Genomic DNA, 25000 nt, shown 5'->3' with positions numbered 1-25000 from the left:
GTTAGATACAGGGCAATCGATATGTGAAGTGGATGCGTAAGTCTAATCAGGCAAGGTGGGCCCGACACATATAGAAAAGTCCTTTGGACCGTGTACCTTTAAAAGCCCACTGACCTATTTGTTCCTTTTGCTAATTTTACTTACAAAGGTTGACGGTGCATTTATTTTTAATTTTGAAAGGAAAATTTTAATGACGTCTCTTTCTTTTATGAAATGTAACATTTATTAAAGTTATTTAAATCATTCTCTATAGTTTTAATAAATTATATTTTATCTTAATAATTTATTTAATAAACTTACTCACTCATATTTAATGTGAAAAAGAGTTCGAGAGCCACTCGAAAACTATTCTTCTTTAATGCTAAATGATTTTGATTTAAGGGGTTTTAGTTTGCGGATAGTTTTGTTACCAAATATCGTTATGTATGTTATATTATGAATAAAATATAATGTCACCACTAAATCGGCTTCAATTAGAAATAAAAATTGTTCCTTTTTTTTTATGAAGTAATAATTTTCAACGGAACTTCGTTACGTAACGCGTTACGGCGCGTCTGTCTGGCTTTCCTTTCTCATGCGCATACGGCAACGGCAATCCTGATACTAATAATGTACATATACAAAATTTTTGTATACACATCCAAACATTGCAACTAAGAATAAAATATATTTTATAATCAATAAAAGATTTTTAGTAACAAATAACTTTGCCTTACATTATGATATTACAGAGATAAAATTTAAGCAATAACCTAAGCTTTCTGATAAACAATTGCAAAATTAAATAGTTAAGACTTAAATTAGTTTCAGGTAACCTTTCTGTCGGCGTTCCGAGATAGAGCTTGTCAATAGCTTCGCTAGAGGTGTCACAGCTTCCTAGAGGTGAGATAGAGGTTAAAGGACCACCGGTGGACCGTTTTGGTCGAAACATGTACTGATGATCCTTACTTAGACTGATCTAAGTAATGGATCAGTTTGTTGTATTAAAATTAGATAATTTACCATTTTTTAAATTCTTGTTTATTTAAGAGTAAAGAGAAAATTTTGCTACATTAATTTTTTGGAAACCTCAGCTTTATTTACTTGACGATTGTGAATGATTCCTGGTCTTCAAATCTAATATTACACATTTTAAGGAATATCAAATATGAATTTATGTTATATGCTTAATACAAATTTATAGTCGCATGGATTCGCCAGTCGTGAGTTCTCTTGGTACTTATTATGTCGTAAGTTATGCATGTTATGCCCCGGAAATATTTTAGGATAGTATTATGTATTTGCCTTTGAAGGTATAATTATACATTCATATTGAGAATAGGGAATCGTTGATTTCAGTTTCAAATGTAATCGTAGGAGTTACATGTGACAGTTTTAGTGCAAAGATTTATCATTCTGAAAATCAACCGTGACAACTTGAATCACGTTTCGTCACTAAGACCGCATAATTTGTATGTATATAATGACTTATTAATAATTGAAAAGTAAATATAATATAACATATCATCTTAATATGAGGAAACTTTGTCAAAGTAGCTTGGAATATATGCCCTTAGACATCCGGAGGTTTCGGCAATTTGTCATTTATTTTTAGAGCACTCCTATTGACTTAAGGATCATATTCGCTTGTCTCCGTAAATATTAACACTATATACAATGTCACACACTGTTCACATTTTTCCCATTGGGTAGCCAACCGTGAACTGAAGCTCCTACCTCGGAATTTCATGATCCACATGAAAATTTGCCTGGAATGAATGATGGTTGGAACAGCCTTGTTTTTTTACGGCTCTGTTTATTTTACTTTTCGCATCTTTTATGTTTTTGTGTCATTGTAGTTTGTTACAAGTGCACGTAAACACGGCGCACACTTTGTGCTATTTGAACTACGCATCGCAATGAAAACGTCCCGTTTTAAAAAGTGTTTCATAAACAGATTCGACAGCTCTATTTCATTTCAATAATCACATTCCAGCGATGATAAACTGAAGTTCAGGATAGTCATTTATAACGGTTGATGTAGATTGAAAATTACAATTAATCAAGTGTTTATGATTGTATAGGGTTATCGGTTGACTTTGGCTAGTTGGTTACCAACTAGCCAAAGTCAATGGTTTTTCGCATAACATATCTAGTCGTAGATCGCGAGATTCTGGGTTCATAGAACTGAACTGTTCATAGAAGTAGGGGTAGTAATACGTTATTGTCTCAGATTTGTGAGCTCCTTGCTTTTTTATTTATAAATTTGTGAGGGAGATATTACTATATGATTTCAAAAATAAATCTACTAATTTACACCTTTCTGGAATTTTGTATTTATGTAGTCTATTACATTAATATCAATTTCATAGATAAAGTTTTCGAACAAACGGATCCATGAAATCAGCGACATTTTATACTATTTAAAGGTAAAGATTCAATGACTACACAAACATGTAGATGACTTCAATAGTGAGTTTAAAAATAAAACTATTATGTTTTAATATTAGGTAGCAGTTCTTTGCACTTTTACTTAAATATAAAATCGTCAGTGCAAAGTAAGAAAGACTAAAGCGCCAAATTGATACTTGTAGGAAATGATATCTAAAGTCAAGGCAATAAACATAGTTCCCAAAAGTATTATTTTGGCGCATCAGTGTTTTTTTTCCTTTTCATTGACGTAAAACGTTATGACGATTATATGTAATGACGCAAAACAATATTACACTACGAAATTATCACAAACGAATCTTCCGTTTGTCGAAAAATTTAATAAACATTCACGTTTCGCCGTTTGATATTATATGGCTGCTGCTGTCTGCTCGTAAAGAATAAATAAACAAAAGGCATGGTGACCAGTAATTCTTCGATGGGAATCATAAGGAAAAAATGTTTAGAAAAAACAATATTTTTTTAATTGTGGAGTACTATTTAATAAGTTTGCGTTTTTTTTATATTGGACAACATCAAGTTTATTAAAATAAAAACAATAATAAAAAACTACTATAATATGATTTCTTCATTGTTCTAGTACCTAATTATCATTTAATTAATGACTACACTCGGCGTATTCTAAGGTTCAAAGACTGGGTTGGGCCAATATAAAATAAAACTTTTTTTTTTTTTTATTTAAAAAATTCTCAGCGGCACATTGAATTTGGAAGTGTTACCATGTTTCGGAAAGCGTGGAAAAACGTTAGGGCATGTGTGGTCTCTTTACGGACGTATTGTCGTGTGTGACATTTCACCCCATCGGATAATGTGTTATGTGCCTAAGGGATAGATTGCATTTATATCTGTATAATAATATTTCCTGTTTATACTAGTGTCACTAATTCGGTATATACCTTCAAGTGGCCGGTTCTATTGTCCTATGAACGACAGTTCAATATATTTCTGTATAGAATAAGCTGGATACGGTGTAGCAATCTACATTTAAATACATTCATATATACATATAATATCAAATACAATAGTTATATGTTACAATATGTTTATTCCATCATTACAATAACAGTTTACTTATTCAATACGATAATATAATCGCTTGTATTTAAAATATCGCACACATTACATCCTAATATAAAAACACAAATTTGTTCCATCTCAAAAGGATACGGAACCTTATTACAGGTTATTCTGTAGCTTAAGAGGACAGCACCAGCACCAAAAACTATTAGCGATTACTAAATTTAACAGTTAAATTAAGTGATTATCAATATTATTTCTAAAGCTTTGTTAAATAACATCAAAATATTCCATGACTATTTTGAAATGGTTTGGGTGCGTTATATATGACCCGTGTCTTGGATTGCACCTGGGTGCAAATTCTACAGTCAAATATTTACCGCTATTGAATCAAGAGTAATCTTTGCCGTTCTGACGTTTTTCTATTCTACCAATTTACGATGAAACGTTGTTCAATTTAATTCGGATCGAAATATAACGGGTATCGTATCACAGCCGACACAAATAAGTCAAATTGGCTTTTAATAAAGCTTAAGCTGAAGCATATATTTGCGAGGAATAGTCAGTTCGATCGGTATAAAATCAATAGCTTATCCATAAACGTAGTAGAATAGCCCTGGTCGAAACAAAATTTGCCAGATGTTTGGTATTTACTAAAATTCCTGATTATAAGCGTATACTACGTTGATGCCATAACAACATTCATTAAAATGTCGAAATACTAACCTTGTATTATAAAAAAACAAAGCTTATTTGTTTACGTAAAGTAATGCTAAATACATTACTTTGACAAATGATCTCGACATATTATTTTCCGAAATTATTCCACTTTTTCATATATGTATGTCCTGGGATTTGTAAATTCTTGGTGATGTTATTAGATAACTGTTAGAACTAGCGCGCACTGGTAACTTTTGTCACGGTGACTGTTTCGTCACTCTTGTCAAGTCCGTAAATATGTACAGATGCAGACACAAATGTCACGACGTAATGTGCGCGCACCTCCATACATATGTGTACTCGACAAGAGTGACGAAACAGTCACCGTGACAAAAGTTACCAGTGCGCGCTAGTTCTTATTTCTCATCTATAATAATATTATAAATGTGGAAATTACCCTGTCGCTCTTTTAAGACCAAACTAAAGACCAAATTTGAAGAAATTTGGTGTGAAGCCTTGAACTCCAAGACAGGACATAAGGTTATTTTTTGCCTGAGACATGACAACTAATCTCTAAAACGCAAGCGAATCCGCGAGCAACAACTAGTAAAATATAATTTACAAATGTAGTATTCGAATCAAAGCTGCCAGATGTTCGGCTTTGTTCATCTTTACGAGGAATGGCCCGTTTTAATAAGACGTTTACTTTATTCTATGCCATAGCTATGAATTTCGCATTCATTCATAATTCAGAAATAGTATTACTGAGAATATATTTTAAAGAAGGCATATTATTCACTACAAGATTATGCAAACCATAAAAAAAGCGTAGAATTAATACTTGTGGACTTCCAGGCAGGCAAAACAAGACTGTATTTTTAAATGGTGAAAAAGACTAACTACTGAGTTTCGTGCCGGTTCGTCTCGGTAGAACCTACTTTCCGAAGCGGTGGTAGCTTCACTTAATATAAAAAAGTACTTATAAAGTCTACTTGAGTAAAGTATATTTTGATTTTGAATAATCAAAACAGGATGTAGTAATTTATTATTGTTTTGCTTTCAAAAACTAATAGCCGTAACTTTTATTGTAGTTTTGTCTGTCTCTAGCCGTGACGTATGCAAAGTTTCATGACGATAGATTAAGTGGTTATGTTATCAAAATCAAAATCAAAAATCAAAATCAAAATAAACTTTATTCAAGTAGGCTTTTATAAGCACTTTTGAATCGTCATTTTACAATTAAGTGAAGCTACCACCGGTTCGGAAAGTAGATTCTACCGAGAAGAACCGGCAAGAAACTCAGTAGTTACTCTTTTTTAACATTTAAAAAATACAACGTCATGTTAATTAAATACAATTATTTCAATTAATGTATCCTGCTTGGAAGTCAACAGGTATTAACTCCACGCTTTTTTATCATCTACAAAATCTTGTATCGAATAGTATGCTTTTTCTACCAATGTATTTTTAACAAACGATTTGAATTTACTAAACGACAAAGTTAAAAATTTCTGCGGAATTTTATTATAGAAACGGATACCTTGCCCCAAGAAGGATCCATTGACTTTGCGGAGTCGGAAACTTGGCGTTATAAGTTTATCCTTACTTCTAGTGCGTATACAATGATTATCACTGATTTTATCAAAGTGATCAATGTTACTGTGAATATACATGATATTGTTGTAAATATATTGCGACGCAACAGTAAGTATTCCTACTCTGTTAAAAACATCCCGAAGAGAGTCTCTAGCTCCAAGATTATAAATATATTATAAGAATATATTTATTGAAATCGGCTTTTACAAGCACTTTATATCTTCATTTTACACTACTGTATAAACGAACTACTGCCAGTTCAATAGGTTGATTCTACCGAGAAGAACTGGCATGAAACATAGTAATATAATATGAGTACATTCGTTTTATATACCTATTCTTCGCAGCAACATTTAATTCAACGTTACTTGTAATTATTACGTTTACAATATTGTTACGGTTTGACGTAGATACACTGTTAACGAACTAATGAATATTATAAAATTCATAACACATTTCATGTTTCTATTTTATATACTTATTCGTACATTAGTCTCGTCACTAGGTACACTTTTTTTTATTTTAATTTAACAATATACATGGGCTCACGGGGTTCCTAGTTAGTATATGTGTATTCCATGAAATTACACAAACAAAATACATATGTACCTACCTATGTATTACAAAACTAGCGACCCGACCCGGCTTCGCACGACACCACTCTAAAACATCTAAAATTATTAGTGTTTCTCTACTATATTGTGCATGTATAAAGGTAAGCCTTCCTCTTAAATCCATCTATATACAATAAAAACCGCATCAAAATCATGACATTTTAAAGATCTTAGCATAGGGACCGACAGCGATAGCGACTTTGTTTTATACTATGTAATGATGATGATGATGATGATGAACCTTTAGTCTGAATCTTCACGTTATTTGGGTAAGGGATTTACATAGAGATAGACAAACTTTACTATATATCTGTTCATACATGTATGTATAAGTAATTAGGTACACAATGAGATCATGGTAATCTTTATATACAAAAATGGATGTCTTTAGACAATTTTTGTTTTTTAAGACAATTTTACGGAAAACGATTGAGTTATTTTTTGGACTAGCTGTCCCCGCTACTTCGTATGCGTTTAAATTTAGTAAAAACTTATTGTTGTAGCCTCCGTTACTACATATTACTTCAGCTATCTGTTATTAAAAGTCCCATCAAAATCGGTCCAGTTTTTCCAGAGATTAGCCGGTACAAACAGACAGACAATGTAAAAAATGTTATTTTAGTGTATGTACCGTTTATTCATTAAATTCGGCTTATTGGTTTGGTCGTGAAAGAAAGTGAGCGACAAAGAGAAAGACAGAAAGAGTTACTTTCACATTTATGATATTAATATAGATTATTTATCTTCAAAGGGTTTTAATCTATCAATACTTATTAGAACCAGAACTCAACTTAAATAATATTAATTTTTATTACCAATTCTTCGGTGTGGTGCTGGCTTTTGTCATACCTGTTGTACTGTACAGTACTGTTGCTATTGTTGGAAGGGTATAATACAAATGTATAATTTGTAACTATTATAATAAAGCTCTAGTATTGTTCATACAATTTTTATATTTAATGAAAAACATACAGTTGTAATGTTATAAATGCGGAGGTAACTTCTGCCTGGCTGCTCGTTGCTCTGTCACAGGATCCCATTTAATCGCATTTGAGCTTTGACACTGGTAAGTGATGATAATAACATTATTAGAATACAGAAATTGTTTTCAACGGCTTTTCCTGTAATATTTTTGATAGTGTTATGTCCTTTCGCGACGTACACGCTTACTAAGAAAGTAATTTTGGAAATTTTAACTTCAGGCGAGAAATGGGAGGAGTAACTTAGTATGCATACATGAAGTGGGGGGCTGGAATACGCTTTTAATAGTACAAGATGAAACGAACTATTCATTATTCTTTTGTTTTTTTTTTCTACATAACTTTTATTAATACCCTAATCTAAATATGTAGGTATGCTAATCAAATAGACTATTATTGAAAGCCTTACTGAAAAAATACTACAAAACAAATGGTAATAAAACTTACATCAGAAGATGCCACTCGTTTGAAATTTTTTAATAATTGCGTTTGCAATTGGCACCGATTGAATTTCATTGTTTTGAGAACGTATTAAATCAAAAAGTTACATGAATGGAGAACCTCCTCCTTTTTGAGGTCGGTCAAAAATGATATATTTATTTATTAGAGTGCTCGTCATGTTAACTATTGTCTCCTTAATATAATGCATGAAGGTCTGCCGGTTTAAGATAGTAGACGGGGAATTTTGCGCAACGCCTTTGTAGGCGCAAGGAGGCATTAATTTTGCTACTTTGAATGTGATCTGAACACGACACTGAAGGCACAGAAACTGAATGGATATGTTTTTATTTATTTACTTATTTAAGCATCATATTTCATCATTGAGACGCGAGATGGTCCAGTGGTTAGATCGCATCTTAACCGATTAACGCGGGTTCGCATTCCCCTTTGAAACACCGTGGTGGAATGTGTTCCATACATTCTGCTCACAAGGGAGAGGAGGCCTTAGCCCAGCAGTGAGAAATTTACAGGCTGTTGTTGGTGTTGTATTGCATCATTAACAAGATGTGAATGATAATAACGGCGATAGTGTAAAATAACTGCACCATAGCAGTTTTTAACCTATGTGAACCTGGCACCCAACTTTAGAAAATCAAATTTTTGTTAATGCATTCTTGAAGTGTTTGGTAGTTGATTGTAGTGAGAAAATGTTTGTTTGTAGTTTGACCAAAGAACCAATTTGGGTCACCCAAGAATGGCCATCCCCCGGATTTCGAAAAAATCAATTTTAACGGTTGATTTGTATAGGAAATCGTTAGTAGTTGATTGTAGTGAACGAATTTTCGTTTGTAGTTATTTGTTGAATTTTTTTTTATTTATAATTTTTTTTTATTTATAATTTTTTTTTTATTTTTAATTTTTTTTTTCTTTAAAGTTAATCGTTATTGAACCTTTTGCCTAAATTGTGCTTCAAAGTAAAAGAATTTCGATTGTGGTAAAAAAGCAGTTGATAAGTAGCAATCAACTTGAGTCAAACTCGCTTCGAAGTGATGAAGATTGAATTACTCCGGTTGTGAACACTAGACGACTACTACAAACGTCGAAAATGACTCAAAGATGCTTGTTGTAGTTTGTAGTAAAGGAATTGTTGATTATAGTAGAACGGAAGTTCATAAAAAGCGACCAATTTCAGTCTAACTCGCTTTGGAGTGATTCCGAGTGAATTACTCCGATTGTGAAGATTAGACGACTACTACAAACGTCAAAAACGACTCAAAGATACTCGTTGAGGTTTGAAGTAAAGGAATTGTTGATTGTAGTAGAACGGCAGTTCATAAAAAGCGACCAATTTGAGTCTAACTCGCTTTGGAGTGATTCCGAGTGAATTACTCCGATTGTGAAGATTAGACGACTACTACAAACGTCAAAAACGACTCAAAGATACTCGTTGAGGTTTGTAGTAAAGGAATTGTTGATTGTAGTAGAACGGAAGTTCATAAAAAGCGACCAATTTGAGTCTAACTCGCTTTGGAGTGATTCCGAGTGAATTACTCCGATTGTGAAGATTGAACGACTACTACTAACGTCAAAAATGACTCAAAGATACTCGTTGAGGTTTGTAGAGGAGGAATTTTCGATTGAAGTGGAACGGAAGTAGACGAAAAGCGACCAATTTGAGTCTAACTCGCTTTGGAGTGATTCTGAGAGAATTACTCCAGTCGTGAAAACTAGAAGACGACTACAAACATCAAAAATGATTCAAAGATGCTTGTTCAGGTTTGTAGTGGAGAAATTTTCGATTGTAGTGGAACGGAAGTTGATGAGAAGCGATCAACTTGAGTCAAACTCGCTTTGGAGTGATTCCGAGTGAATTTCTCCGATTGTGAAGATGAGACGACTACTACAAACGTTGAAATAGATTCGAAAAGGCTCGTAGAGATTTGTAGTGCAGGAATTTTTAATTGTAGTAGAACAAAAGTTAACTTAGAAGCTATCAAGGTGACAGGAAACTGATTTTGGAGTGATTTCGAATGAAATACTCCAGTTGCGCAGATTAGACGACTACTACAAACGTCAAAAATATCTCGAAGATGCTCGTGGAGGTTTGTGGTGGAGGAATTTTTAATTGTAGTGGAGGAAAACTTGAGTAGAAGGCATCAAATTAAGAGAAAACTCAGTTTAGAGTAATTGCCACTGAATTACCCCGGTTGTAAAGATTAAAAGATTACTACAAACGTCAAAATAGACTTGAAGATGCTCGTTGAGGTTTGTAGTGGAGGATTTTTAATTGTAGTTAAACGGAAGTTGATGAGCTATAAATTGCGTCCAACTCGCTTTGGAATAATTTCGACCGAATTGCTCCGGTTGTCAAAATTGGACGACTACTACAAATGTCAAAAATGACTCATAGATGCTCGTTGAGGTCTGTAGTGGAGAAATTTTCAATTGTAGTTGAACGGAAGTTGATGAGAAGCGATCACTTTGAGACACACTCGCTCTGGAGTGATTCCAAGTGAAGTACTCCGATTGTGAAGACTAGATGACTACTACGAACGTCTAAAATCACGCGACGATACTCGCAGAGGTTTGTAGTGGAGGATTTTTTGATTGTAGTGGAGGAAAACCTGAGTAGAAGGCATCAAGTTCAGAGAAAACTCAGTTTGGAGTAATTGCCACTGCATTATTCCGGTTACAAAGATTAGACGACTACTACAAACGTCAAAATAGACTCGAATATGCTCGTTGAGGTTTGTAGTGGAGGAATTTTTAATTGCAGGAGAAGGGAAGTTGACGAGACGCGATGAACTTGATTCAAACTCAGTTTGAAGCGATTGGGACTGAATTACTCCGGTTCTAAAAATTAGACGACTACTACAAACGTTAAAATGGACTTGAAAAGGCTTGTAAAGATTTGTAGTGGAGGTATTTTCAATTGTAGTAGAACAAAAGTTAACTTAGAAGCTATCAAGATGACAGGAAACTGATTTTGGAGTGATTTCGACCGGTTTGCTCCGGTTGTGAAAAGTAGACGATTACTACAAACGTCAAAAATGACTTGAAGATGCTCGTAAAGATTGGTAGTGGACGAATTGTCAATTGTAGTAGAAAGGAAGTTGATGAGAAGCGATTAACTCAAGTCGAACTCGTCTAAACTTCACAACTGAAGTAATTCAGTCGAAATCACTCCAAAATCAGTTTTCTGTCATCTTGATAGCTCCTAAGTTAATTTCTGTTCTACTACAATTGAAAATTCGTCCACTACAAACCTCTACAAGCATCGCTAAGTGATTTTTGACGTTTGCAGTAGTCGTCTAATCTTTACAACCGGAGTAATTCAGTCTCAATCACTCCAAAGCGAGTGTGACTCAAGGTGATCGCTTCTCATCAACTTCCGTTCTACTACAATCAAAAATTCTTCCACTACCAACCTCTACGAGCATCTTCCAGTCATTTTTGACGTTTGCAGTGGTCGTCTAATCTGCACACCCGGAGTAATTCAGTCAAAATCACTCCAACCCGAGTTTGACTTGAGTTGATCGCTTCTCATCGACTTCCCTTCTACTACAATTGAAAATTCCTCCACTACACACCTCAACGAGCATCTTCGAGTTTATTTTAACGTTTGTAGTAGTCGTCTAATCTTCACAATCGGAGTAATTCACTCGGAATCATTCCAAAGCGAGTTAGACTGAAATTGGTCGCTTTTTATGAACTTCCGTTCTACTACAATCAACAATTCCTTTACTACAAACCTCAACGAGTATCTTTGAGTCGTTTTTGACGTTTGTAGTAGTCGTCTAATCTTCACAATCGGAGTAATTCACTCGGAATCACTCCAAAGCGAGTTAGACTGAAATTGGTCGCTTTTTATGAACTTCCGTTCTACTACAATCAACAATTCCTTTACTACAAACCTCGACGAGTCTCTTTGAGTCGTTTTTGACGTTTGTAGTAGTCGTCTAATCTTCACAATCGGAGTAATTCACTGGGAATCACTCCAAAGCGAGTTAGACTCAAATTGGTCGCTTTTTATGAACTTCCGTTCTACTACAATCAACAATTCCTTTACTACAAACCTCAACGAGTATCTTTGAGTCGTTTTTGACGTTTGTAGTAGTCGTCTAATCTTCACAATCGGAGTAACTCACTCGGTATCACTCCAAAGCGAGTTAGACTCAAATTGGTCGCTTTTTATGAACTGCCGTTCTACTACAATCAACAATTCCTTTACTTCAAACCTCAACGAGTATCTTTGAGTCGTTTTTGACGTTTGTAGTAGTCGTCTAATCTTCACAATCGGAGTAATTCACTCGGTATCACTCCAAAGCGAGTTAGACTCAAATTGGTCGCTTTTTATGAACTGCCGTTCTACTACAATCAACAATTCCTTTACTACAAACTACAACAAGCATCTTTGAGTCATTTTCGACGTTTGCAGTAGTCGTCTAGTGTTCACAACCGGAGTAATTCAATCTTCATCACTTCGAAGCGAGTTTGACTCAAGTTGATTGCTCCTTATCAACTGCTGTTTACCACAATCGAAATTCTTTTACTTTGAAGCACAATTTAGGCAAAAGGTTCAATAACGATTAACTTTAAAGAAAAAAAAAATTCAACAAATAACTACAAACGAAAATTCGTTCACTACAATCAACTACTAACGATTTCCTATACAAATCAACCGTTAAAATTGATTTTTTCAAAATCCGGGGGATGGCCAATCTTGGGTGACCCAAATTGGTTTTTTGGTCAAACTACAAACAAACATTTTCTCACTACAATCAACTACATACCAAACACTTCAAGAATGCATTAACAAAAATTTGATTTTCTAAAGTTGGGTGCCAGGTTCACATAGGTCAGTTTTTAACGCAAACGAAGCGACATTGCTCTATTTCTTAACACATTTCAATTTCACAAATGTATTAAATACATAACACTGTATGTACTTAGTTAACCTGGGCAGTACATCGTTATAATAATTTAAGCTGGGTTCGGAAATCAGTGGACCACGTTCCCATTAATATTTCGGGCATTTCGAATAGAACATCGCTATCATCCGGACCTCACTTGAAATTAATTGCCGACCTCTGCTCCGAAGGCTCGTACATAAAGTGGAACTGTGAGATAAATAGAACAATATATAGACTCGCATATTGTACTCACGTTCATAAAAGAAATACACCTAGTCCGTATCACAATAGACGTATGTACTATTACTACAATAAGGCATCTTCATCGTTTAATGGCAGTTAGTTGGAAACGATCTAAGTTTAAAAAATAGCAGTGATATAAATCTAGACTAATATTATAAACGCGACTTACACGGCCAAACCATTAAACCAATTTTTTTTTTGAGTCAAGCTTATACTCCAACTCCCACCCAAAATGCAAGCGACTCTTCGGGTGACAATTAGTAATTAATACCTATATAACTAAAAATACACGAACTTTTAATTATGTTGCATTTAAACTCAACTAATCATCATGTAAATTTATAAACGTTGTCAGTGATACAGAAAAGGTCACTGGGTATCTTACACCTAAACAACAAACACACAACCGCAAACGCCTCTACCAGAAATTAGTATACCTTATAAATTTTGTTCAATTATCTAATATAACATTTGGTTCCAAGTGAGAATAGAATACAATAGGACGCGAGCTGAGATGGATTAGTAAAGCACGTTGATTTTCAATGAAGGCTGATTTTACATCCAAGCAATCACCACACAGTTTTCAAATCTGTTTATAAATAATATCGTGTTCGGAAGGAAAACATCGTCAAATTCTGCCAAATGCACAAATATCCTTCAAACCAGTGGAGCGATAGGTTGGATAAACTTGAAACCTTTTGAAGTTGTAGGTTAAACTTCGAAGTACATGACTGTTTGCAGTTTTCTATTTAACTTGGCCTGTTAGTATGTCAAATGCCGGACAAAGCTTGCGACTGAAATTTAAGCAAGGTACATTCGAACAATTCCCTTGGTGGTGTGAATTTGAGCAAGGCCGTTTGGGTAAGGTACCACCCGCTTATCGTAAGCTCTTTCAGCACGCAGCAATGTTTAGTAGGTACTGTTGGTCTCGGCACAAGGGAAATAACATCTGACTCCAAGCTTAGTGGCGCGTAGTCATTGTCTATGAGCTATGGTGACTATTTATCATCAAGTGGCTAATTTTTCCGTCCGATAACACATATCATCATCATCCTCCTACCCTTATCTCAATTTACTTGGGGGTCGGCACAGTTTGTTTTCTTTCATACTTCCCTATGACGTCGATTATTTATTCGCCTACGCATATGATATTCAAAAACAAATCATAGTCTATTGAAGCGGAAGGTAATAATAACTACCATGTTATACATATTTTTTATTATTCGTGGCTTGGCTTGGCTATGGCTTTGGCATTGGGCTTTGGCTTTGGCTTTAGCTTTAGCTTGGCTGGTTTGGTTCTACTCGACTTGGCTTTGCATATAGCGTGGCGTTACACTATATTCAACACAGAAGCATTACACTTGCTCATTATTTCGTAAGAGTACCAAATATTATATTTTCAACAACGACGTCACGAAGAGTCGTTTATATTCTATTTTGGATCGCCTAATACATTTAGAGCCATAAAAAAATAAACATATTGACATATATTCTAATATGGTTACTACGGTCAGTTATTTTAAATTTATAATGACACCGCATAACACATTATAAAATCATTTAAACATTTATTCTTTACGTCGTCACATTCATAGACAAGATAAAAAGTGGTAAAGGAACAGTCTCTAAATGCTGGTGTAGAACCTCTTTTCTTATTCAAGGAGAAGGCTCAGAGCATACTCCAACAATGAGGCATGAGGCATACTCCATCAATGAGAGTTAGATAGTTATGGATACACAATACACATGTGGAAGATTTTTATCCGACACGTATCTATATGTAATAGTTTGCTCGCGGTACCATCATCAAAAGAAGCTAAGCTATTATTTAAAATGTGTGAATAGAAGTTTACCTTTGCGATTTTAACACCTTATTTAAAACAGACTATTGATGTATTATATTATTATATTAGTTATGTAATATTGAGTTAATTAGATGTTAAGTTGGTTTGATTTTGATTATTGCGTTATGATATTGTGTTTTGCTTGTACGGGGGTGACATAGTCAATTTGTTGACTTAACTCCCAGGTATAATTAAAGAATAAAAAAGAAAAAAAAAGACACCTATAGATTTCCTCATGACGTTTTTCTTCACACGGCATCACGGCATATATTTTAAGCACGTGAAAAGTCAGCATTTCTAAGGCCAAATGTCGAAATCAATCAAACAATGAAAATAAACTTTATTCAATGCAATACAAGTACTTTTGAATCGTCGTTTAACAAACCATATAAAGTGAAGCTACAGCGGGATCGGAATGCAGATACTACCGAGAAGAATCAGCAAGAAACTCAGTAGTTACTCTTTTTCAACATTTAAAAATACAAAGTCATGTTAGTTAAATACAATTATGTATGTACGTAATATATCCTGACTGGAAGTCAACAAGTATTAGCTCCACGCTTTTTTATCACCTACATACACATACATATATATAGAATATATTCATATAAAGTATTTCAAGTAGTTTATCAACCGTTAGAGAAAATTATTGACAAGGTCACTGCGATGTCGCATGAACGAGACAATACCTACTAAGAATTAATTATTCTCTTACAACAGGCGACTGGCCCTTGTACATCGTTTATTATTAAACGATAATTAACAAGCTAACTTCTATATAATTGTAGTAGTTTTATAACAATCCTTAAAACACAACTACACCAGACACCCTAAATTCCGCAAAATCTCATTAATATAAAACCTTTTTAGTTGACATTTTTTATTAATTATCAATATTTTAGTATATCTGTAATCGTTTGGTAACAATTCACTCGCCAGGGAAAAATAAGAAACGACGATTTTCTCTTCAAACGCGTTGTCAGCGATTCGAAGATCATCGCGATCTGTAATCTATTTTGATATAAATATCCAAGAAAAAAAATCCTTTTATAACTACTATAAATATTTATACATATGCCTATTTATAATTATAAATACATCTTTGCACTAGTATTAAATAAAGGGTTTCTATAAAAAATAAAATAAAACTAACTACACAATTAGGGTACAATAAAAAAAGTAAATAAAAAATTCTAGCATATTGAAGAACGAATGCAAAAATATTTTTGTTTTTTTTTTTGACCAAGCACCTGCACTCGCGTGTGAAGAACGCAAATTTATCAAACTTTCAACGAATTAACATCAAACACACATACACCCAGAAATAAAACCAAACCAAGTCAAATTATTCTTTATTCAATTAGACTTATAAAATCAGGCTCATTAATCATCGTGTTACAGACTTAATAAGGATTAAAACTACCACTGGTTCTAAAAAAAGATTCTACCGAGAAGAACCGATAAGAAACTCAGTAGGCAATCTTTACCATCACTTTAATTATAGAGTATGTCAATATATGTATATCCTGCTTAGAAATGAATAAACACAAAGTCTAAACTTTCCTTTTTTTTTTATTTATTTTTTTTTATTTTCTGGGTTACTGATTAATATGGTCATAACGAAGACCAATAAAACGAATGCCCTGAGGTTCATATATTCGTATTGTCGATAAGACTACACTTATCGTTAATTTTATTATTATTATAAACGCAATTTTCCTTGTACAAAATATAATATAATAAAATGATTATCCTAATTGTTGTATATGTATGCTATGTAGCCCCGAACTTTAAACTTCATTACAAGATTATCAAATGTCTTCCTGTTTCTCTCGATTTCGTTCTATCGTTATGATACAAGCTGTGCCAATTAGTACGCGTTTCAAATTAACAAAAAACAATATTATTGCAGCCTAAGTTACTCCTCGTTATATCAGTTATCTGTTAGTGGAAGTCCCGTCAAAAACGGTCCAGTCGCTCCGGAGATTAATCGGAACAAACAGACAGACAAACAGACCGACAAAAATAGCAAAAAATGTTGTTTTGTATATGTTTATAAATGCATTGAGTAAAAAAAGGGCTATTTTAATATTACAAACAGACAATCCAATTTTATTATATATGTATAGATAAAGAGGAAATCGTAAAATTAAATTTTTTTTACGAATTTGTGAACAAGTACAAGGTCAGTACACACGATGGCGTCTTTAGGAGTTCCAGAAACTACTATACCCATTGATATACAACTGTTACATTAGGGTAGTTCATCATATCATTATTCATCATTCTCCTGACCTTATCCCAATTTTATTTGGGGTCGGCACAGCATGTCTTCTCCTTCCATACTTCTCTGTCAGACGTCATCTCACAAGTAACATTCTTTCTAGCCATTGTCCATGCTGTAAGTGTTTCGGCTTTTATTTTTAAAGTCGGCCGCCTGCCTGACACTAACCCTCCTTGGGAATGCTATCGTGGTGGTTTACCCGCCACCGTGCGGGTGGCCCAAAGTGCAGATGATATGCACTGGGCCCTAATATAAACCCTTAGTCGCCTCTTACGACACCCATAGTTTATATTATATTTTTGAGTTAGAGCTTCATTGGTTCATAGCTGGTGATAAAATAGTTAGTCCCACCGCTTTCTATGCGAACGCCGACGAAACTATAAAATACACGAAAATGTTTATAGTTTCTCATAAAAGGCAACATATAGTGTTTATTTTAAAGATAAGTCATAGTCATTGCTTTTATGTTTGTAAAAATGGAAATACTAAACGATAACTGTCGTTTGTTACGCAGTACTAATCCTTATCAAAATGCACACATATATAAATAAATTACATATGTTAAAAGTTTACTGTGAACTTTTAGACTAGAAAATTACTGAATAAAGATGTGTTATGTACCACCTTCAATGATGTTCTAGTAAACAGATATGTCATTAACGCGCAAAAAGTGAAGACTAGAAAACGTTCTAATTGGAACGTTTTCCTTTAATATGTTATAATACATCATAATTATGTAGTAATACGTTTTGCGTAATTAAAACATCTAGTTATCCCTTTTACTTATTGTTTTCTATCTATTCTTTTTACTTTTAACGAAATGTAAAATAAACGGTCCCCGGCGCGGCACACTTTTTTCTGTTGTTTAGTATGGATATAACATATCTGTTTATTAGAATATCATTGACCACCTTACAATGTCTATAGGCGTAAAAATCGCGTAACCTGTTTTAAAATTAAAAAAAAAAAAACACAAGGTATTATTTTTCAAGACTTCAAAATATTTCAAACATTTCATCAATAAATGAAGCTATTTCATCATTATTCAGATTAAAACACGAACACTTTCAGCTGTTCAACAAATCAAGAACTAAATTTAGACATTTGTTTTATAAACTTTACAATTTTCATATTAAACCCGGTCAACACAGCGCCGCTGTTATGAGCTTACAAACATTACAAGTATGCTTCGTAACAATTAATTATCGTGAGCGCAGTGCACTCACGCCATTTAGCACAATTAACTCGACGCGAAATGATTGAAATGTTTTGTTTAACTCTGATACATGACCATTTATATTAATTACATCGTATTTGATAACGTTAATTATGAAATAATATTATTTTCGTTAAATGCTATTTACGATTAATCTCAAAAACATATTTATTCTAGCAATTAATTTCTATTTAAATATTTGTACAATATTTGTAAATATTTGTTTGGACTATGTAAATCTGTTTACATGTTTGTGTTGCTAGTGTTGTGTAATGATTTTATGTATAAAATTAAAAAAAAAAATCTCTTATAATGGCTACTGTCAAATATACTAATTGTTGTCATCCACAGCTTAGCTCTCGTTTTAGGGGTTGGCTGTCAGAGGGGAGGGGGGCGCTTTGGTGGCGTCTTTAAGCTTGCTTCATACCAAATTAATGAATACAGAACAGGAGTTTGGTTTTGTAAGAGTAATAGAAAGAACAAGTCCCTTTCGCATTTATAACAAATGTAGGGGAAATAGAATATTTTAAAAATATATTAGAACCGAGTATCTGTCGAACCAATATTAATTAGGTTAAGTTGCAAATATATGTACTATGTTATTGATAATTGAAAGAACCTTTACTCATAGTCAGAGAATTATCATGTAAGCATACATAAAATATAGATGAAAACTGAGCAATATGATCAAGGAAGTGACGTCAACTATCGGACATAGTAAAAGCAAGGTTCTTATGGTGGTATTCATCTTAGGTTGTCACGGTGGCAGCATATTTATCACTGTCAGTTACTTCTCGATGAATTTAATAATATTTCATGGTATTTAACTGAAACTTCATTGATCCGTGTCCATCAACATTTATTTTAAATGTTTTTTTTTAGAAAACGATCAATTCTAAATTAATATTCGATAACTGTTTAAATAAACGATATGAGGAAATCTTGATTACTCTACATATATCATATTTAGTTAAGCGACTACAACATCCATCACAGCAAGTTATTTTCAAAATATTGATCGACAAAAATCCAAAATAATATAAATACTCTAAGCTAAGAACTTTGTGTTAATCAAGTTTTAATTATCCTTTTATACTCTTGCATACCATGAACTAAGAAATTCACTAATGACCACACACTCAACAGTAATTAGGGAATTCACAAAAAATATTTCAAGAAATGATCTTAAGTAAAGGTCATACTTATAATTATGGCTTGGTGGTAATAATATCTACAGAGCTTAAGAAAACATTTTGTGAGTATGGCTTCTCTGTATGGTCAGCACATTTAAATAACTTCATATATAAATTACTATGAAGATATTTTAAAATATATCTAATATATCATTTCCATTAAGCATATTTATTATAAACAAATTTTAAAGAAGAGTATTCAATTCTCAAACTATAGATTTTATCTTTTGAATAAAATTCATGTCCTATTGATAATTATTATTCTTGATCATTTAATTATTAGTTTACCTACAGAATTATATATGCTCCTAATTTGTTATCAAATTACCTTACAATGTTGATATATCTAATTTTGTCTTTTTATTTATTTTAATTATACATAGTATATAAAAATATATAAATTGTTAAATATGTTATTAAACATTTAATAAATTTGCTTGTTCGTGGTGATAAAATGTTTCGTTGTTGCCAATTTAGACTTTTTCTTGATCGAGCAGAATATTTTAAGTGGGGGTAGGTATATGACCTAACCTCAAACGAAAGTGACTTTGGTGGCTATTAAAGTATCATATATAGTTATTCACTAAATACATACTTTGAACAAGTATTTAACTTCAAATAAATTTAAACGATTTATGTGCTATAGTCCAATAAGATTATTAATTAATTTATTCAGTTTTAATAAATATGACTGATCTTATGTCAGGAACATTCTATTTATTGATGTAAGATTCTAATAGGATTCTAAATGTAAAGTTAAATCTACAAACCGGTCTTTCCATCCTAAATAAATAACAGAAACATTTACTTTGGGTTGCGTATCAATGTCGTTGATAAAAACAAGAAAAAAAACTTTCTGATCACACCTGATATAAGCAAGCCCAGCAACAATATAAGAAAACAGAGGTCTTCACGATATTTAACATTGAAACATTATTCTAATAAGAATACAATTTCAATGCAATACAGTTCAGATTCGCCGTTTGACAGGAGTAAATGAATAAACGATTAACTTACCCTTATCACACACCTCGAGCACACATGAGATGATAACACATAATCACAATAAAGTCCGCATATGATAATTAATGGGATTAACAATGACAATTCGAGAAAAACATGTAAACTTTGACTCGCATGACACAAAAATCATACGACACGCTTCCCTCTCGCTGAAAGGCGCGCCACTGCGTAGGGAATAGGGATACCATGCGTCAAATACTTTTACCCTAAAATTAATAAACCAGGCAAATGAGATTTAAGAATAATTTTAATATATACATTGAATATTCCGCTTAATGAAACCAAATCAATTAATACATTTCGATGATGATTCTCTGCATTCCCGACAGTATGTCGCACAAGGAAAAGAACATACTTTCCGACACGATTTCACGCTTGTAATGTCGTAGCTTTGAATTGACTTAGACTTCATGGGCTTCCTTTCAAGCCGTAAACAACATTCAGATTCTGAAGCTATGAAAGCTAACATAACAGGCATTTTATCACCAAACAATTGTTTCATAGTGCTATAAACTGCACGATTTGATTTATATTTACTAAGCGTTCTAGGTTTTCTTATGTTTCTAGATTTTTTTATAGACGGCTCGCAGTTTTTTTGTCTAGTTTTTGTTCCCTTTACTGCATGTAATATGTTTCCGGAAAATTCTTGTTCGTCTTCGCCATGTGGAAGGCCAATAAGATTTCGATTTCCCATCCTAAAAATATTTGTGAAAATAATACAGAATAATTTTGTTCAGCAGAAATTCATATTTTTGACGTGTTTATACAAATGTGACGTTTACATAGACAAAGCCAGATTTTTTTTATTAATTGATAGCTCTAGCTCGATTTCATTATGTATTTGATATACTTAGTAAATTTATGTTCAAAATAATATTAGTACTAATTTTCATGTGTACACCGTTTTCGAATAATTATCCTTTTTTAATAACTCATCTAACCCGTTACAGTAACGATTTCGGGGATGGCGATGTATTCGTAAACTTAGAGGGTTATTGAAAATGCCCGTAAAATATGTAGGAATAGTTAAAAAAAATCGTAGGATAAGTCTTAAGGGTTTCTAATATATTTTTTTAAATGGAGTTCAATCCAGAAAATAAAATACTCTTACATCCCAGTTCGCTTTCAATCTCATTCAATTGCTACGCTTACTCCTGTACGAAGAAAATTATCAAAAGAAATAATTGTTATTTAATTAGATAAAGAGTACGTGCATGATTGGCAGTACAAGTTATCTTTGTAAGCTTTTTGTGTTGGTATACAGGCTGTAGCAAAATTATGACATTTTTTTTTAGCACGCCTTTAATCTTATTTATGCTAAAAATATGTATGCCAACGATGCCAAAGATTCAGGCCAAAATATGAAAAATAAATCAAAGGATCCTTTATTTATTATATATATTAGGCTGATAAAGAAAAGTAAGAAAAAATATATACATACCTGAATAAAATCATATGTAAAGGATTACTAAAACGCAACACAATCAGTAAACAACATATTTTATTGGGTTATTAGACATAATTTTATTTATATTTTCTACCGAGAATATCATGTTATAATCGTGATAATAATGAATATAAACACCATGTATAATACTCATAAATTGTCGATTGCAAGGAGTTTTTAGTCCAGCTTCAACGATATATATACGCTACTTTCGTTTGTAAAGTTGTCTTGATACAGCCACGGATAGTTTATCGACATCATGAGCGCCAAATTTATTTGCTTGGCCTTTGCACTATTATATACTGGTAAGTTCCCATGTATTATTTAAAAAAAAACTTTATTTTGTCATTAAATTTATAATAGAACACATTCAGAGCCCTTTTTAGGACCAATTATCAATTTTTGTATGTTTGTGGTAAAGTACGGGACATTTTTTAAATTAAAGGCCTGTTGATGTTCAGAGTATTTGTATGAGCAGAGATGGTCCAGTGGTTAGAACGCGTGCATCTTAACCGATGATTGCGGGTTTAAACACAGGCAAGCACCGCTGATTCATGTGCTTAATTCGTCTTTATAATTCATCTCGTGCTCAGCGGTGAAGGAAAACATCGTGAGGAAACCTGCATGTGACAAATTTCATAGAAATTCTGCCACATGTATATTCCACCAACCCGCATTGGAACAGCATGGTGGAATATGTTCCAAACCTTCTCCTTAAAGGGAGAGGAGGCCTTTAGCCCAGCAGTGGGAATTTACAGGCTGTTATTGTTGTTGTATGTGTATCAAATATTACATGTAGTACCTGTAGATTAGTGTTAAATTTTGTTGAATCGATGATAAATATATGTTTTTAATGTATTCTAATTATAATCTTGTAGCATCGGCAGCACCCGAGAGCCGCATCGTCGGTGGTACTCCTACCACTATTGAACAGTTCCCGTACATTTCTGCTTTCATCTACCACTATCCAAAGCCCGATATCTTGATCCAAAGATGTGTCGGTTCCATAATTTCCTCATATCATATTTTAACTACAGCTTATTGCTTTACGTAAGTATGGATAAGAAATGATATGTTACTAAAAAAATGTTTATTTAATTAAATCCAGTAAGTGCTTACGTCACTCGTGGTATTTTATTAGGTTTTAAAAGTTGGACGATATGCAAAGTGCCTGAATTCGGCAAGCCTGTTGATATCAAAAAGTTTAAGACTTTTAATTTTTTAACGGCATTGCTAATCATATAAGACATTAAATCTGCAATACACGAATTAAAAAAGCAATCTTGATAGATTACAAAAAACGAATTCTACAAATATTATCAAATTATCTTACATCATAGCCGATAAGGCAATTATGCAATTTACAAAACTAGACCTAAAAGTGATTCACCGATTAATTAATGTAATAATCGAGACTGCACTGATAACTAATTGATCAATAATGTGATCTTAACATTTATCATTTCTTTATTTAAAAAGTTAATAAGCAGTAAACTAACAGTTTCCTTTGGTATTTATGTATATCCGGCTTGAAGGACCAATAATATAATTTCCACAGAGGTGCTGAACTTAAGAACATGCGCATACGCGCCGGTTCCACGAACAGCATGGAAGGTGGCGTTTTAGTTGACATTTACGATGTGATCAAGCACCCCGACTACGTCGAGACTCCACGCGCCTGTGATATCGCTGTTGCGAGATTAGTAGAACCACTGAGAATGAGCGAAACCATTAACATGTTGTTCATACCACCCTCGGGAACATACATTCCGGATAACCTATCTACTAAAATCGTCAGCTGGGGATTTGAAACCGTAAGTAGTTTTTTTTTATACATCATACTCCTTACTTTTTTAAATTTTAATTAACAACAAATTATTTGAATATATTTCAGGAAGACTCTTCGTCTCAACTGCAAACGCTTAAGACCATTTCACTCTACAAACAACCCTTAGCGGAATGCCAGAAGATCTTTGAGAATGAAGATGTTTTAATCAATGATGGTGAATATGACTTATTAGTCCTTTTTGTTAATATTTCTTAATTAGTCATTTTTTTTTATCATATACGGTCAAAATTTAAGTTTGTGTGAAATGTTTATGTTAGATCTAAATGAATTTTCTTTTCAGCTGTGATCTGCGCAAGTGCTCCAGGCAAGGGTATCTGCGGCGGTGACTCTGGCGCACCAATGGTGTACAACTCCGTGTTACTGGGACTCTCCTCAGTCTACAAGGACTGCAGCAGCGATGAATACCCAGACGTCTTCACCAGGATCGACTCCTACACTGACTGGATCATGGAGGTCGCTAGAGCACCGGGCACCTCTGAATCACCGCTCAAAATTGCGAAAATATTTTAAGCCAAATTATGTATAAAGATTTGAGCTAGTTTAGTATTTAGTCATGTGTGTAGTGTACAGTCAAGTTAATAACGAAATTTGAGTTCTGTTAATACATAGTAAGTATTGAAACGAAGTTAGAGATGGTGTAAAGATCTTAATAAAACTAAATTTTAATGATTATAAAAATATATGTATTTACTTAGTAAATTTGTTTTTTAACGCCCAATCCCTTTATTCTAATCAGCGTCATTTGAATACATATAATAATTCACTTGCGAATCATTGGAATTTACTGGAATATATTTATCTACAGCGTATCACAATGGCGAGAGAAGTAAAGACACATAAAACTCGATGTGGCTTGACATAATAGGATGACACCTCAAATAACCGCTCGTATTCACATTTTTTTCTAGAAAAAAATACATTTTGAAGATGTGAGAAGTTGATATCGAAATTATTGAAGTAGAATTAAACTAGATATAAGTACATTAATGTAGTTGGTTGGAATAATAGTATATTATAAATATAGATAATAAGATCAAGATATATTTGTCTTGCACAATATAGCAGAGCTTTAGCAAATCCAATAAAATGAGTGAATTTAATGTTTGTATATCTTTACTTCTCCTCCCATTGAAATGTACTTCAAGCGATTACATAATAAGACAATCTTTGGGCGTTATATACAAGAAGGTTTCATACATTTTACAACAATTGGATCAAGGCAAGACAGTCATATGAAGGCACTTACTGTT

The 25000-nt window shown here is 33.2% G+C and overlaps 2 protein-coding genes across 2 annotated transcripts in view; one reads left to right on the top strand and one right to left on the bottom strand.

Moving 5' to 3' along the window:
* LOC124540578 (inositol 1,4,5-trisphosphate receptor) overlaps positions 1–20617 on the bottom strand; it is an 84559-nt gene extending 63942 nt beyond the window's left edge. The window contains exon 1 of the mRNA XM_047118262.1: positions 20449–20617. The gene's annotated coding sequence lies outside the window, so the exon portion shown is untranslated. The remainder of the gene's footprint in view (positions 1–20448) is intronic.
* A 1302-nt stretch (positions 20618–21919) lies between these two features.
* On the top strand, positions 21920–24449 carry LOC124540448 (trypsin delta-like). The gene is made up of 5 exons (XM_047118026.1): positions 21920–22206; positions 22780–22951; positions 23460–23715; positions 23796–23904; positions 24031–24449. The coding sequence occupies exons 1-5, from the start codon at positions 22161–22163 to the stop codon at positions 24258–24260; spliced, it is 813 nt and encodes a 270-aa protein (XP_046973982.1). The 5' UTR covers positions 21920–22160; the 3' UTR covers positions 24261–24449.
* The last annotated feature ends 551 nt before the right edge of the window (positions 24450–25000 follow it).

This window comes from Vanessa cardui, chromosome 25 (genome assembly GCF_905220365.1).
Source record: "Vanessa cardui chromosome 25, ilVanCard2.1, whole genome shotgun sequence".
NCBI classification, from domain to species: Eukaryota; Metazoa; Arthropoda; class Insecta; order Lepidoptera; family Nymphalidae; genus Vanessa; species Vanessa cardui.
The sequence above is the reverse complement of the archived record's forward strand: the minus strand, read 5'-3'. Positions and strand labels throughout refer to the sequence as shown.